The 15,654-nt window shown below is 44.0% G+C and overlaps 1 protein-coding gene across 2 annotated transcripts in view; it reads right to left on the bottom strand.

Annotated features, from left to right (window-relative positions):
• cand1 (cullin-associated and neddylation-dissociated 1) overlaps positions 1–15,654 on the bottom strand; it is a 67,289-nt gene that overhangs the window by 11,357 nt on the left and 40,278 nt on the right. For both annotated transcript variants that reach the window (XM_031296985.2, XM_031296984.2), the window contains exons 13-23: positions 15,459–15,600; positions 13,427–13,635; positions 11,588–11,756; positions 11,394–11,483; positions 8,046–8,199; positions 7,265–7,502; positions 5,658–5,846; positions 2,554–2,697; positions 896–1,031; positions 643–819; positions 16–111 (exon numbers count right to left, since the gene is read on the bottom strand). In XM_031296985.2, coding sequence (XP_031152845.1) covers positions 16–111; positions 643–819; positions 896–1,031; positions 2,554–2,697; positions 5,658–5,846; positions 7,265–7,502; positions 8,046–8,199; positions 11,394–11,483; positions 11,588–11,756; positions 13,427–13,635; positions 15,459–15,600 — 1,744 coding nt within the window. The remainder of the gene's footprint in view (positions 1–15; positions 112–642; positions 820–895; positions 1,032–2,553; positions 2,698–5,657; positions 5,847–7,264; positions 7,503–8,045; positions 8,200–11,393; positions 11,484–11,587; positions 11,757–13,426; positions 13,636–15,458; positions 15,601–15,654) is intronic.

Here is a 15,654-nt window from a genome sequence, read left to right on the forward strand (position 1 = left end):
CCATAAAGTTTTTACCTATGCAGTTCTTCAGCAGCGGGTCGATGGGCTGTGGTTGATCAGAGATGGTGAACTTTACCGCCGTTACCACGGAGCTCCTGGCGTATGACGAACCTACACACACACACACACACACAAACACACACACACACACACAGAGAGACACACACAGAGAGACACACATACAAACACACAGAGACACACACACACACACACACACACACACACACACACACACACACACACAGAGAGACACACACACACACACACAGAAACACACACACACACACAGAAACACACACACACACACACACACAGAAACACACACACACACACACAGAGAGACACACACACACACAGAGAGACACACACACACACACACACACACAGAAACACACACACACACACACACACACAGACACACACACACACACACACACACACACACACACAGACACACAGACACACACACACACACACACATCAATAATCAAGTACGTGTTTTACCCAAAAGCTACTGATTAATTAACACTATAATCTGTAAACCACTGAGCTGCAGGTAGAGGAGACTGAGGCCGTTTGATTGGCCGGGAGGAGCACAGGGGTGGGACTTATTTATTGGTTATGGATCCGAATATTGATTACCTGAGAGCAGGTATCCTTTGAGGCGGGGCAGCAGGGTTTCGGGGTCGATGAGCGTCAGTTTGCCGAGACACTCGGCCACCACGTTCCTGGTTCCCTCCTCCTGACACTCGCAGTGTTTGAGCAGCAGAGTCCAGACCGACTCCACGTAGGGCTTCAGCCCGGACACAGACGCCGAACCTCCACACACACACACAGAGACATTAAAACCATAGTAGAAACACACACACACACAGAGTATTTGAGCTGTTCTTACTGATGATCTCTTTGAGCGAGTGCAGCAGCAGGTACTGTCTCTTGGAGGAGGAGATCTCCTGCAGGACGAAGGGCAGATACTCCGGAAGATTCCCCACCGCGATGCTGCCCAGCGCATAGGAGGCTGCCGACTTCACCTGAGGCGAGACGGAGAGAGGCGGGTTCATATCTACCGGCACGGAACTTAAGCAGCTTGTTGTGATTCCCACATTAGCTTCTGGGTGCAAAAAAACACCCAAAAAGCTGGAGTCAATTAAAACACACCGATATATCAGGGGGATTGGGACAGCACTTCACGAGATCACATGTTACCTTGGCGACGTTTAATAAACAAAGATGTTGCTGACACTTGCCGGTTTGGGAATTTTCATTTTAAGTTTGGTGCTTTCCACACGGCCAAGACACAGGAGACGGCTTCTTGTTTTACCAGCTGGACGACGGGCTGGTCTGTTCCGTGGTCGTGTGTCGTGCTGTTGTTTACCTTTGTAATTTCCAGATTCCCCCATGGTCTCCGCGGTAAACGCTTTGAACTGTGGGTAATTCCCTTTTGTGAAGTCTGCGTCGATGCAGACTCACGGCAAGTGTGTCCTCAAACCCTCACGCCCTTTGAAATTCAACATTGGGACAACCCTTACGAATTACGCGACAACGCGCACCAAAGTCAGTGAGTCTGTGAGTCCGGACTTTGGGATTGGGCCATTGTATCCACATTATTGGTGATTATTTATCAAAACTGTCATTGTGTAAATATTTTGTGAAAGCACCGATAGTCAACCCAACAATATCGACATTGATGTATTTAGTCAAAACTATCGGGATATTTGATTTTCTCCACATCGCCCAGCTCTAGTTAATAGAAATAATATAAAAATGTGGCTTAAAACTGGTTAAAAAGTCAGTTTACTATCGAAGATTATCAGTGTGCGTGTGTGTGTGTGTGTGTGTGTGTGTGTGCATGTGTGTGCGCCTGTGTGTGTGTGCGCGCGCGCCTGTGTGTGTGTGTGTGCGCCTGTGTGTGTGCGCCTGTGTGTGTGTGTGTGTGTGTGTGTGTGTGTGTGTGTGTGTGTTTCTATGTGTGCGTGTGTTCCTGTGTGTGTGTGTGTGTGTTTACTATCAAATAAAACAAAGAAACAGCAATTCCTCCCATCTGAGAAGCTGAAACCAGAGGATGTTTGACATTTTATCTTGTGTGCCTGTGTGTGCGTGTGTTCCTCTGTGTGTGTGTGTGTGTGTGTGTGTGTGTGTGTGTGTGTGTGTGTGTGTGTGTGTGTGTGTGTGTGTGTGTGTGTGTGTGTGTGTGTGTGTGTGTGTGTTCCTGTGTGTGTTTACTATCAAATAAAACAAAGAAACGCAGCAATTCCTCCCATCTGAGAAGCTGAAACCAGAGGATGTTTGACATTTTATCTTGAAAACTAACTCACCAATCAATGTATTGCCAAACCAGTTGCCTATTCATTTTCTGTCCAATAATGGATTATTCAACTGAATCATTTGAGTTTTAAACGCTCATTTCTGCTGTAATATGAGCGGAAAACACTGAACACAATGTCAAGCCTCGCAGAGCGTCTGGACTCTTGTTATACTCCTGTCTAAAAAGCTTTTAATGTGAAAAGTCTGGGACCTAAAAAGGCTCTTCCTGGTCAGACAGACGGGTGTTACCTCTTCACTGGAGGAGGAGAAAGCGTCCAGGATGACCGTCTTGAGCTCTGGTTGGCTGCTCAGGTCCACATGGTGTCCCACCTCGCCCAATGAGAGCAGAGCGAGCAGTCTGATGGAGTCTGTGGAGCGGCTGTTCTTCACGTCCTATCAGTCAGGAAAACAATTCAAACTTATTGGTATGATTATTGATTTTTAGACATCAATCTGCTGAATATTAAGTTGTTAATGTGCTGTAATCGAGGGAAAGAAAAAATCTTCAGTCAAACCAAACTCCAGAATTTTCACGTATCTGTACTTTATTTCATTATTTATATTTCTGGAAACTTTTACTCCACTACATTTCCTATTAAAACGTGTACTTTTACTCTGTCACAGCTCCCATAAGCGTCTTCATTACTTGCAAGAAATGTTTTCGTACGTTGGAGTGAAAGGTGTCCTGTCTCAGAGACTTCTTCTCAAAAGGCCCTGACACACCAACCCAACGGCCGACCGTCGGACTGATCAGTCGGCTCCCCGAGTTGGTCCAAAAAGTGCCTCAGACCACACCGAAGTAACGCCGACTTGAGCGTACGTCCTGCGCGTGCGCGAGACGTAATACGTCTCCATAACAGCAGGCGGCGCTAATCTGTATTGTCGCCCAAAAAATTAAAACCGGCAGCTGATAGGACGAACGCGTCACGTGGGTCTGGCTTCTCCCCGACCATAATGGTGGCTTATTCGGAATAATATCTCGTATTTTATGAAAATAGTTCACTGAAACGTGGGAGAAATAGGCCGTGCAGTTGCTGAATCTGTCTTCATTTCAGATCGACAAAGGTCAGTTTGAAAGATTTTCATCAGATTTTGAGAGGCGTTAGTCAGGCTCATCCCGCTCGTCATTTCCGGTAATTGGTCACTGAGTCCGACTGCCCACTGGCCAATTCAACATCAGTCAAAATCGGCCCAAATTAAGACCGACGGCTCCTCCGACGGACGACGGCTCGGAACACACCGAACAGACTCGAGTCAACAACCTCGCCAGACTGTCCGACGGCCGATAATCGGGTTGGTGTGTCAGCGTCTTAAGAGACAAGGGTCTGGCGCACCTTAGATAGTCCTGCTCCTAGCTCAAAAACCCTAACTCCTATCGCTTAATGTTTACTACTGTGAGATATGGGACACCATGCTGAACATCCTGTGCAGAATGGTGTGTGTTGTGTAAAAACCGTGAGGACAGTAGCTGTCCAAAAAGGGCTTGTTTCTGACAGTGCGACTGTTGCTTGACACTTACTACACTCACTGTGCCTCGTGTGAAAGTCTGTTTGCTTCCCTAAGTACATTGTTAGAAAGAGCACAAAATGCCCTACGCTTTGATGTAACATTTATGAATGAAGAGTTCAAACTGTGGATGGTATAGCAAAGTAAAGAGCATTTTTAATCACCATACATCACGGGCCAGACATGTTTAGTTTATTGATGCGCTTTTATTTAATCAAAAATATCATACCACATATAGCCTTCTCACTTACAGTAAATATATTCCTTAGCCATCCTGGAATTTAGAATTTAGCTAATCAGGCAAAACAATGATTACATTTGTTTACACAACCTATTTCACTGCCTGATATTCAAACTGTTTCCAGTCTTTTTGGTTTGGCGCACAACTAGGCGGGTGAATTTAAATGGATATGCGGGCCGGATCAACATTTGCAAAGGGCCGGAATTTGACCCGTGGGCCTTGAGTTTGTCACAAAACGTGATTAACTTCTGCTAAACTCATTTTCTGGTAAGGTACTTTTACTCAAGTATTGCTTTCAAGTACTTCATACAAGACTGCGAAAAAGTTATAATGTAATGCCTGGATGCCAGCTGGACTTAGTCCCGCCCACAACATTTGAGGTCGGGAAGTTCGGTCTGGACTTGATCCGTTGTGGAGCAACTATGCTCGAACCAGAGCTGTTCGGACCAATCAAATTGTCAGGGGGCGGGCTTTATACGATGATGGACAGATGATCAACAGTAACGTAATCAACCACGTCACCAAAGAGCGCTTGGGTTGAATTTGTTTACAACAAAGATGGCTGCCGCTGGAGAACCGAGATGTGCAGATTCCGTCATTGCGTCTGTTACAGAAGATATCGACAGCGCATTCATTTTAAAAGAGGAGCAGAGAACCGCGATCAAGGAATTTGTCAATCAGAAAGATGTTTTTGCCGTCCTTCCTACGGGATTCTGCAAAAGTTTAATTTATCAACTGGCTCCGATGGTCGCTAAGAAGATGGGGCGCATACGTCACATACTCTGATTGGTTGTAGGTCTATCTGTTGCTCTGATTGGTTGTAGGTCTATCTGTTGCTCTGATTTGGTTGTAGATTGGTTGTAGGTCTATCTGTTGCTCTGATTGGTTGTAGGTCTACCTGTTGCTCTGATTGGTTGTAGGTCTATCTGTTGCTCTGATTGGCTGTAGGTCTGTCTGTTGCTCTGATTGGCTGTAGGGCTATCTGTTGCTCTGATTGGTTGTAGGTCTACCTGTTGCTCTGATTGGTTGTAGGTATATCTGTTGCTCTGATTGGTTGTAGGTCTATCTGTTGCTCTGATTTGGTTGTAGGTCTATCTGTTGCTCTGATTGGTTGTAGGTCTATCTGTTGCTCTGATTGGTTGGAGGTCTATCTGTTGCTCTGATTGGTTGGAGGTCTATCTGTTGCTCTGATTGGTTGTAGGTCTATCTGTTGCTCTGATTGGTTGGAGGTCTATCTGTTTCTCTGATTGGTTGTAGGTCTATCTGTTGCTCTGATTTGGTTGTAAGTCTATCTGTTGCTCTGATTGGTTGTAGGGCTATCTGTTGCTCTGATTGGTTGTAGGTCTATCTGTTGCTCTGATTGGTTGGAGGTCTATCCAATTGAGTGCAGAGGCATTTTCGTTCCTGGTTGGGTTGAAACACGCCCCATAATCACAGCTCAAAGGAGCAGCATCAGACTCATATTCTGACTAGAATCTGAGTATGACGACGTCAGGCTTCCACCCGACTGTTTTCATTGAGGTCTGTGGTTTTTCTGAGACAAAGGGACTATATAGTTATATATAAGTTGAAGCTGATGTTGCTGCTGGGTTCTGACTAAGTTTACCTGGATGAACTGTCCGACCACAGCGGGTCCCTCGTCGGGACAGGCTCGGGTCAGAGCGGCGACACACTTGGCGATGGAGCAGTAGGCCTGTTTGTGAGGCAGAGAGGCACTCTGGGAGTAAACCGGACCGGTCAGCATCCTCAGCAGGTCCATGTAGCCCAGACCGGCAGTCTCTGTCGCCACCAAAGCCTGAACACACACACAGTAAAGCAATTATACTTCTGCATAAAATCTACGCCGTGGCTACGTACGTAGGTACATGGAGACATGAACCTACGCCGTAGCCTGACGTGCGTTCCATTCCCCCCTACTAATGTAAGTACTGGTTTGTTACCATAACTCGGATATTGTGTCAGGACTAGTATTAAACACATGAAGGAATGAAAGCATTTCCAGTTTTCCTTCTCACCAGCTTTTATAGAGACTCTTATGTCTCTCTCATTTAGCCGCTTTCCGACCGGAGGGATTTTTGCAGTTCCTAGAACATAACGTTCCTAGAACCCTTTTTTTTTCCTCCTGTTCCGACTGGACCAATTTGGGGATTATTAAGTTCCTCTGGCCACAGTTCCTGTAACTCTTTCAGCTCTTACTTCAGGGCAGGGTCTTTTCCCTTTTCTGCATAGTGGTGGTTAGATGGCTGTTATAATAACAAAAGGTCAGTTCCTATGGCCACTTGGCCAGTGTGTATGCAAATAGAAAATTCCGTTTTGGGGGAGAGTAGTTAGTAGATCTGTTTAGAAGTGGACTGTTCCTATAACTACGTTCCTGTAACTACTTGGTCGGAAAGAGGCTTATGACTCTAGAGTCACTACTCACTCCGAAAATTAATCGCTGTCACTCACGCACTCCCCCCATACACTCACGGCTCGATGCACACACCAACGCACAAGGCCCAACGCCAGGCCACTTACGTAGCCTACGGCGAAAGCTCTGCGTGGAGCCTCCATAAAGCAGAACCATAAATCACACTTTACTCCTGATATTTAAGATTAAGAAATACATTTAAGTCCCAAACATCTTTAATCAACAGAACCTGAACACAAGACCTTTATTCGAACAATGTGTCCAATTTCTAATACTACTTATTAGATTAAACTAATTAAAAAGAAAGAAAGAAAACTTCCATATATCGCCATCGACTTGACCTAACTAATCAATTCCATTTTATTTATAGTGTCAAATCATAACAGAAGTTATCTCAGGACAATTTACCGATAAAGTAGGTCTAGATCACACTCTACACACTTTTTTTTTGTCCGTATGCAGCCAGAAATTAGTTTTCTGGTGGTTAAAAACTGCAGGGCTGCCCGTTTTTAGTCAATTAGTCGACTTAATGGTCCTTTTGGTCTTAGTGGACTAAGATTTCTCTAGTCTATTAGTCATTTTTTCTTGCTGAATGACTTATTTCCAATACACTTCTGAACATATCTCTGGAAAACAAGATTTAAAGTGGTGCTTTTGCATGATTCTTTGTGGGGAAACTCACTTTTACAGATGGTAAATGGACTGCATTTATCTAGTTTTAACGACCACTCACAGCTCTGTCGATAAAATCAACTAATCGATTAAGAATTTATTTTACGGACAGCCCTAAAACGCCGTTGTACCTGGTAGAAGTCGAGCATGGCGGAGAGCGCCCCGCCCTGCAGCAGCGGGGACCGGACCAGCGCGATGAGCTGCTGGAGGATGTTCCCTCCGCTCAGCTGACTCAGCGAGGACGGGTGAGTCACCGCCAGCGTGGACAGGAAGCTCAGTGCCATCTGAGACACGTGCATGTCGCTCTCCGAGATGAGAGGAGGAAGCTCGGCCAGCACCGCATCCACCATGACGGGAGTCACCGCAGAGCTGAAACACACACATTCCAACGGTGCTACTGACAGGAAGGAGGGGTGGGTGTGTGTGTGTCTCTCTCAGTGTGTGTGTGTGTGTGTGTGTGTGTGTGTGTGTGTGTGTGTGTGTGTGTGTGTATCTGTGTGTGTGCATGTGTGCATGTTTGTGCATGCCTGTGTGTGTATGTGTGCGCCTGTGTGTGCGTGCATGTGTGTGTGTGCCTGTGTCTGAGTGTGTGTGTGCCTGTGTGTGCGTGCGTGCCTGTGTGAGTGTGTGTGTGAGTGTGTGTGTGTGCCTCTGTGCATCCCTGCCTGCCTGCCTGTGTGTGTGTGTGTGTGTGTGTGTGTGTGTGTGTGTGCGCCTGTGTGTGTGTGTGTGTGTGTGTGTGTGTGTGTGTGTGCGCCTGTGTGTGTGTGTGTGTGTGTGTGTGTGTGTGTGTGTGCGCCTGTGTGTGTGTGTGTGTGTGTGTGTGTGTGCGCCTGTGTGTGTGTGTGTGTGTGCGCCTGTGTGTGTGTGTGTGTGTGTGTGTGTGTGTGTGTGTGTGTCTGTGTGTGTTACCTGTAGTTACGGAGCAGGATGTCCAGAGCAGCCAGGGTGCAGAGCTTCAGGGCTCGCTGGTTCTTGCGGAGGAAGGAGGCGAGGATGGGAACGGCGTCGGGGAGAACCGGCCTCAGGTCGATTTTCAGCGGCGAGCCGGCGATCAGCGTCAGAGCTGCAAAACAAACACAATCAGGGCCACTGTGGAAAATAACTTCAAAGGAATAAAAACTATTCTTCACGACTTGTTAAACCTCTGGAGTCTATTTTAAGACACAATGCCGTCACAATTATAAATAAAAGGCCTTTGTCATTACAGCATACGCAGAGATTGAACTCCAAAGAATGGGCTTAAACTTATAGACCCTTTGCAAACACGTGACCACGCCATGATGGACGGCAAAATCACCGGCAATAACAAGCTAAACAGTAGTAGACGAGCGGAAAGTTTCATAGTTTCAATCAGTTTGAAATACATAACACTAAATAAACTGTATTTGTGGCTTTATATGGCTTCTTCTATTGAACAACAAGTTGTCGTGCCGTTATCGGTCGAGGTAGGGCATCTGGTAGGTGCTCACAAAGAGCAGTATTTGGAGAAGTTGGAGATAGCAGGATTGGATACCGACCCTTAATTCTTCCTCCCTCCGTTTTCACGGACCTCATTAAATCACAGAGTCTGCCCAACTTCAGTCCACATGATCTGTACCACTATGTGGTAAACGGGGTACCCCCATATACTGGTGCTGGTCTGTACCACTATGTGGTAAACGGGGTACCCCCATATACTGGTGCTGATCTCAAAGCTTTTAAAAGTCTGGATGCTAACCAGTTCTTTGTAGCTGGCTGGGTTAGAGGTACACGATGCTACGCTAACGGCGGGGGGAGGTACCTCATAATGGCAAAGATAAGACATCAATCTAGGGTTTATTTTGTATTAACATCTATTCTTTACTTAAGTAAAGAATTATATAACACGTAGCCCATGTTTTTAGAGGACATGGTCGGTCGTGGCTACCCGTACCGTTGTTCACTGGGTGTGCCAATGCAACTTCCTAGCTAATGGATGCCTGAACACATCCCAGCTCTTGGAAGTGCAGTCATTAATTATCTATCACACGTTAATCCATGCAGTAAATCACGGAGTGTCTATGATCAGTAGTAACCACACATAACTGTAACATCTAACCATCTTCTTATCTGTGATTATATTCGCTGCGTAGCCTATGTTTAGATTTGACCGGTGGATATTACGACGCGATGGGCAGCAGCTAGCGAGCCGTCCGAAGTTTTTTTGGCCTTTTGAAGCTAGTTTCCGTGCCATGTCATCTTTAATTTAATCAATATTTTTTGTATGTGTGTTAAGTTAAATGATCAAGGGAACGGCTTTCTTTTTGGATATGTAGCTAGGTCAGTGAATAACCGGTTAGCTAGTTATGTGGGTCATCATCGGGTTGGACCTGTTAGCTGGTTAGCACGGCAGCTAGCTGGTTGAGGATCATTTTATTTATCACTCATTTAAAAACAGAAAGCCAATACATACACATGCTTGTGTTGGTGAGGATTACTCTGCAGATTGTGAATGTGAGAACACAAACACGAACGAAAACGTACGCGTTTAGCTTGCCGTCCGTCTACAGCATAGCTCTTCCGCCGTCCGTCATGGCGTTCATAATACGCGCGAGTGACGTCACGTGCAAAGGGTCAATAGAAAACCGTTTTTTTACACTTCAGCATAACGCTCCACACCTGCTGTGTCTTAACTCAAATCTAAAACCCTCACTGTTATATATAGTCACAATGCATTTAAATGTATTATCATACCATACACTGCCTCGGTTTATTTTCATTTATATATATTTAATAATTCTGGCCTTCACATCTCTGAAAACGTTGGGAGCATATTGTCAAATAATTTGAAATTGAAGTTAATTTCTTGCCTGAAAAAGAAAATAATCTCAAAACTAAATTTGGAGACACAATAACAGAACTACATTGACATTTTTGAAACAGCTGTGAGTCTGGCTTTAACTCTTCAACCACTATTGCTGCTGGTTGAAGTGAAATGCATGCTGGGATAAATTGTCTAGTCTTGTCTCCCAAAACATCAGCCAGGCTTCCATCAAAAATGTAGTGCAAATTTTAACTGAATCTTTTGAAAATCGGGAAACTAAAATGCAAATGTATGCATGTTTCCTTCATTTGGCGTTGCTCCATTATTTCTGAGAGCAGTGTGTGGCGTTTGGTATTTGACAAAGTGCAGCGTGAACGCAAACTGAACCAAATGAAAAATGCAACAATGTTAAAACTTCACCCCCGAAACGCGCCGAGTCTACCAAACTATTCACAAAAGGGAGGAGGAGAGGGAGCCTTCTCTGCATAGTCTGTCTGCCTCTCCTCCCTCGCCACCACTTCCTATAACAACAACAATAACAATAGTTATGTACTGACTGTCCACTGGCCCACTGTTTACTGCTTTATTCTCTTATGTTGTCCATATTCTCTTATATTGTCCATATTTAATGTTGGTAGGGCTGGGCGATATGGAGAAAATCAAATATCATGATATTTTTGACCAAATACCTCGATATCGATACCGCAACAATATTGTAGCGTTGACTATTGGTGCTTTCACAAAATATTTACACAATGAGATTTTTCATAAATAATCATCAGTAATGTGCATATAATGACTAAGTGGGTAAAGGCAAATAATAGAACAGTTACAACAGTCTGGTAAGTTCAGAAAATGACATGACATATCTTAACGTAACTGTAATGCAGCCTTTAAAACCAGGAAAAGACACCACTTATGCCATATTACAATATTACCATGTCCAAAATCTAAGAAGAGATCTAGTCTCATATCACGATATCGATATAATATCGATATACTGCCCAGCTCTAAATGCTGGTCTCTAGACTTTATCCTTGCACATTGGACTTATTTGCACTACCACCATGACACACACTCTCATAGAGCACCTTACCATAGAGCACCTTACCATAGAGCACCTTACCATAGAGCACCTTACCATAGAGCACCTTACCATAGAGCACCTTACCATAGAGCACCTTGCCATAGAGCACCTTACCATAGAGCACCTTACCATAGAGCACCTTACCATGCAGACTGCATGTGGATTTTTTAGTTAGTATTTTTTCTTTTATTGTTCATAATATTCATGTGTCATTTTATCATCCTGTTTATGATGTATGTGTATGTTGTGTGTGATGTCTGTAAGCTACTGGGACCTTGAATTTCCCCTTGGGGAGTATGTATGTGTGTGTGTGTGTGTGTGTGTGCATCTGTCTGTCTATAGGTGTGAAAGCGCCCTAAGTTTCATGCTTAGCGTTCGTCATGGTTACCTTTCACTGTCGTCAGTCTGGTGATCTCGTTCTTGAGGCGTTCTAAAAAGATCAACAGCGTTCCAGGAAGTTCAGCGGGCAGCCGGTCTCCTACACAACCAGACGGGAAAAGACGACAAAGCGGAAAAGTCAAACAAACAGGAAACGGCATCACAGCGGACGTCACGTCGCCGTGACCGACAGACGGCGGTTACCTAAGTTACAGATGATCTGTCCCATGCAGGAGATGGCTCGTTCTTTGACTTCCTGGTCGATGTCGGCGGCTTTCAGGCGTTTGATCGTGCAGGTGAACAGGTCGTTGATGTAAGGGGAGGGGTCGAAGCTGTCGGAGCTCTCCGATAGGTTGTCCAGAGGTCGGATCACCTGGAAGAGAGAAATTAAGAGAATCAGCTGTAAAGCGGCGAAGAGGGTCGGGCTGCACGATATGAGATATGAGAAATATGCGATAACGTATATTACTTGGGATAAATAAACAGATATTAAAGTGAATTCAGTTCTGCTGCTTTCAGTATTCTGCTGAATAGATTGATTGTGCAGCCCTGGAAGAGTTGTTGTTTACGCTATCCGCCATTTCCCCAGTCAAAAATAGGCGATCTCTGAATGTGAATGAACAGACTCCATAGGAGGAAATGTCATTCTTATATGAGGCTCCTTTTTCAACTACAAAGTCAACATTGTGTTTCACTAACGACAAAACAACAAATTATCCGTTCATTTATATGGAACTAAGCTTTAGGAGCTTTCCATCTTTACTCTCCTCCCTCGACTATTTCTGACTGGCTCGATAGACGGAGACCGGAAGAACAACAGCTAACGTGAGTTGCTCAAAACCTTTCTTTTTAGTAAACTCTGAACACAACCAATGTTGTCAAGTCTTCTGTTAAGGTGTAGAGTCCCTGGTGATACTGGGAGCAAAGTCTCATGTTGTGTCGAGCCTTCTTAGTGTTTTAAAAATAGATATTTTGAGGCTAGCATCAAAGTGCCCCTAGCACTCCCATTCAAAAGGCCATTTGACTGAAAAACTAAAATACGGTCAATCTTAAAAGTGGCGATTCCGTCCTAATTATGTTTTTAAAAGGAAAGTTTGACTCCTGTACATTCACAAAAAGACCCTAGGTTGGATTTTGGCGAGAGATACGCTTTAAGAAGAAGGTAGAAGAACAGGGTCCTTACTTATTAATCGTCTTTTTATGGATGAGGAAATCAGAAGAAGTGACGGAGGTTTGATTCCCACTATGGGAGCAACTTTCTGACAACGTTATTGATCCCTCTTGTCCTTTGGAACGCGCCTTGGTCGACGGGCTTAAACAAGACCGTTTTCACATTTATTTTTCGTTAATCACTCAAACTTCAATTTGATGTTTTTTCCACAAAAATAATGAACTGTCCTTACCAGATGGTGTACAAGCACTGACAGCAGAGCAGAAATAAAAGATGACAAAAAAACAACTCCCAATCACGTGAAATATGGCTACAAACCAGCTCGACTATTATACACCAGCTGATGCAATTACTGCCTTAATCAGCTGATTGTCAAAAGGCTGTGACGATACGCCACCATGCATCAAGATTAATTAACACAAATTGTCAGTTTACAACGAGTCTTTACTGTAGACTATCTTTACTGTAGACTATTTTCTAGTTTACTGTAAATATTAGGGCTGTGCTCGATTGAAGAAATTCTTAGTCGACTAACACTCATTCAGTTGTATCGACTAATCGATTAGTTGATTTAATCGACAGATCTGTAAATCTGAGTTTCTCCGCAAAGAGTCATGCAAAAGCACCACTTTAATTCTTGTGTTTACCAGAGATGTGCTCGTACGTTTCTTGGAAATAAGTCATTCAGCATGAAAAAAAGCATAAAACACGACTAATCGACTAAAGAAATCTAAGTTGACTAAGACCAAAACGACCGATTAGTCGACTAATCGACTAAGAGGGAGCAGCCCTAGTAAATATCACTGCATTTATGCACAATTTATCAAACTAAAAGTTAATATCGAAATCATAATTTTGGCTCCAACGCCCACCTTGACGAGCTGCTGAGTGACGAGCAGAGCCTCGGAGGTGATCTTGTAGAAGGGGTCTCCCACGCACGCCACCACGGGCGGGACGAGGGCAGGGACGTGGGCGTGGAAGGCGTGCGCCGGGTGCGTGACCATGATGACGTGGAGGCACGCCAAGGCGTCGATTTTTAGGTTGGAGCTGCTCGACTTATCGTTCAGAGAGAAGATGATACCTGAAAAACAAAAGATACTACAATTACTAACACCAATACTAATAATACTTGTAGTTCATGCTGCTGAAAATAGTCCCCACCTAACGCAGTACTTTAGAGCTGCAAAGATTAATCAAATAGTTGTCAACTCTTGAATTAATCGCTAACTATTTTGATATTCGATTTAAGTCATTTTTTATGAAGAAAACACAGTAAATCCTCTGATGTCAGCTTGTTAAATGTGAATATTGTTCTAGTTTCTTCTCTCCTCTGTGACAGTAAACTGAATATATTTGAGTTGTGGACACCACAAGACATTTGAGGACGTCGTCTTGAGCTTTTGGGAAACACTGATCCAGATAGATTAGTTTAGATTAAAAACTACAGCAGCCAGCTGTAACTTCAATTTAGGACCTGTGACCTAAATACGGTTGAAAAAGGAGTAATTTCCAAGTAGATTAAGAAGGTTGATCAAACGCTTTCATCAAATATGCATCACTCCCAAGTATTTTTGGCCAGTTAGGGCTGATTTCCTCATCCATAAAAAGACGATTAATAAGTAAGGACCCTGTTCTTCTACCTTCTTCTTAAAGCGTAACTCTCGCCAAAATCCAACCTAGGGTCTTTTTGTGAATGTACAGGAGTCAAACTTTCGTTTAAAAGCATAATTAGGACGGAAGCGCCACTTTTAAGATTGACCGTATTTTAGTTTTTCAGTCAAATGGCCTTTTGAATGGGAGTGCTAGGGGCACTTTGATGCTAGCCTCAAAATATCTATTTTTAAACCACTAAGAAGGCTCGACACAACATGAGACTTTGCTCCCAGTATCACCAGGGACTCTACACCTTAACGAAAGACTTGACAACATTGTTTGTGTCCACAGAGTTTACTAAAAAGAAAGGTTTTGAGCAACTCACGTTAGCAGTTGTTCTTCCGGTCTCCGTCTATCGAGCCAGTCAGAAATAGTCGAGGGAGGAGAGTAAAGATGGAAAGCTCCTAAAGCTTAGTTCCATATAAATGAACGGATAATTTGTTGTTTTGTCGTTAGTGAAACACAATATTGACTTTGTAGTTGAAAAAGGAGCCTCATATAAGAATGACATTTCCTCCTATGGAGTCTGTTCATTCACATTTGGACATCGCCTATTTTTGACTGGGGAAATGGCGGATAGCGTAAACAACAACTGCTAACGTGAGTTAGTTAACACACTGTTACACTTCTTGAAACTATTTTAGTGCTTTCTGAACATATTGAACACACTTTCAAAAATACCGTGAAAAAGGAGCCACAGAGAGAGTAGTAGTTGTAGGAGTAGCCGTGGTGTAGTATTACCTGGTATTAGAACAGGGATGTGGGTATTACCTGGTATTAGTACAGGGATGTGGGTATTACCTGGTATTAGAACAGGGATGTGGGTATTACCTGGTATTAGTACAGGGATGTGGGTATTACCTGGTATTAGTACAGGGATGTGGGTATTACCAGGTATTAGTACAGGGATGTGGGTATTACCTGGTATTAGTACAGGGATGTGGGTATTACCAGGTATTAGTACAGGGATGTGGGTATTACCTGGTATTAGTACAGGGATGTGGGTATTACCTGGTATTAGTACAGGGATGTGGGTATTACCTGGTACTAGTACAGGGATGTGGGTATTACCTGGTACTAGTACAGGGATGTGGGTATTACCTGGTACTAGTACAGGGATGTGGGTATTACCTGGTATTAATACAGGGATGTGGGTATTACCTGGTATTAGTACAGGGATGTGGGTATTACCTGGTATTAGTACAGGGATGTGGGTATTACCTGGTATTAGTACAGGGATGTGGGTATTACCTGGTATTAGTACAGGGATGTGGGTGGTCAGGGCTCCCGGGAGGACGTTCACCAGCTCAGTCAACATGTTGAAACAACACTGACGGGTTTTGACACTTTTCTCCTTCAGCTGCTTGTGAAGAGCTTTTACTATCATGGGGACCTGCAGAGGGCGAGAGACAAACACACAGAGAGAGAGAGAAACAGAGAGACAGAC

This window comes from Sander lucioperca, chromosome 20 (genome assembly GCF_008315115.2).
Source record: "Sander lucioperca isolate FBNREF2018 chromosome 20, SLUC_FBN_1.2, whole genome shotgun sequence".
Classification (NCBI taxonomy): domain Eukaryota; kingdom Metazoa; phylum Chordata; class Actinopteri; order Perciformes; family Percidae; genus Sander; species Sander lucioperca.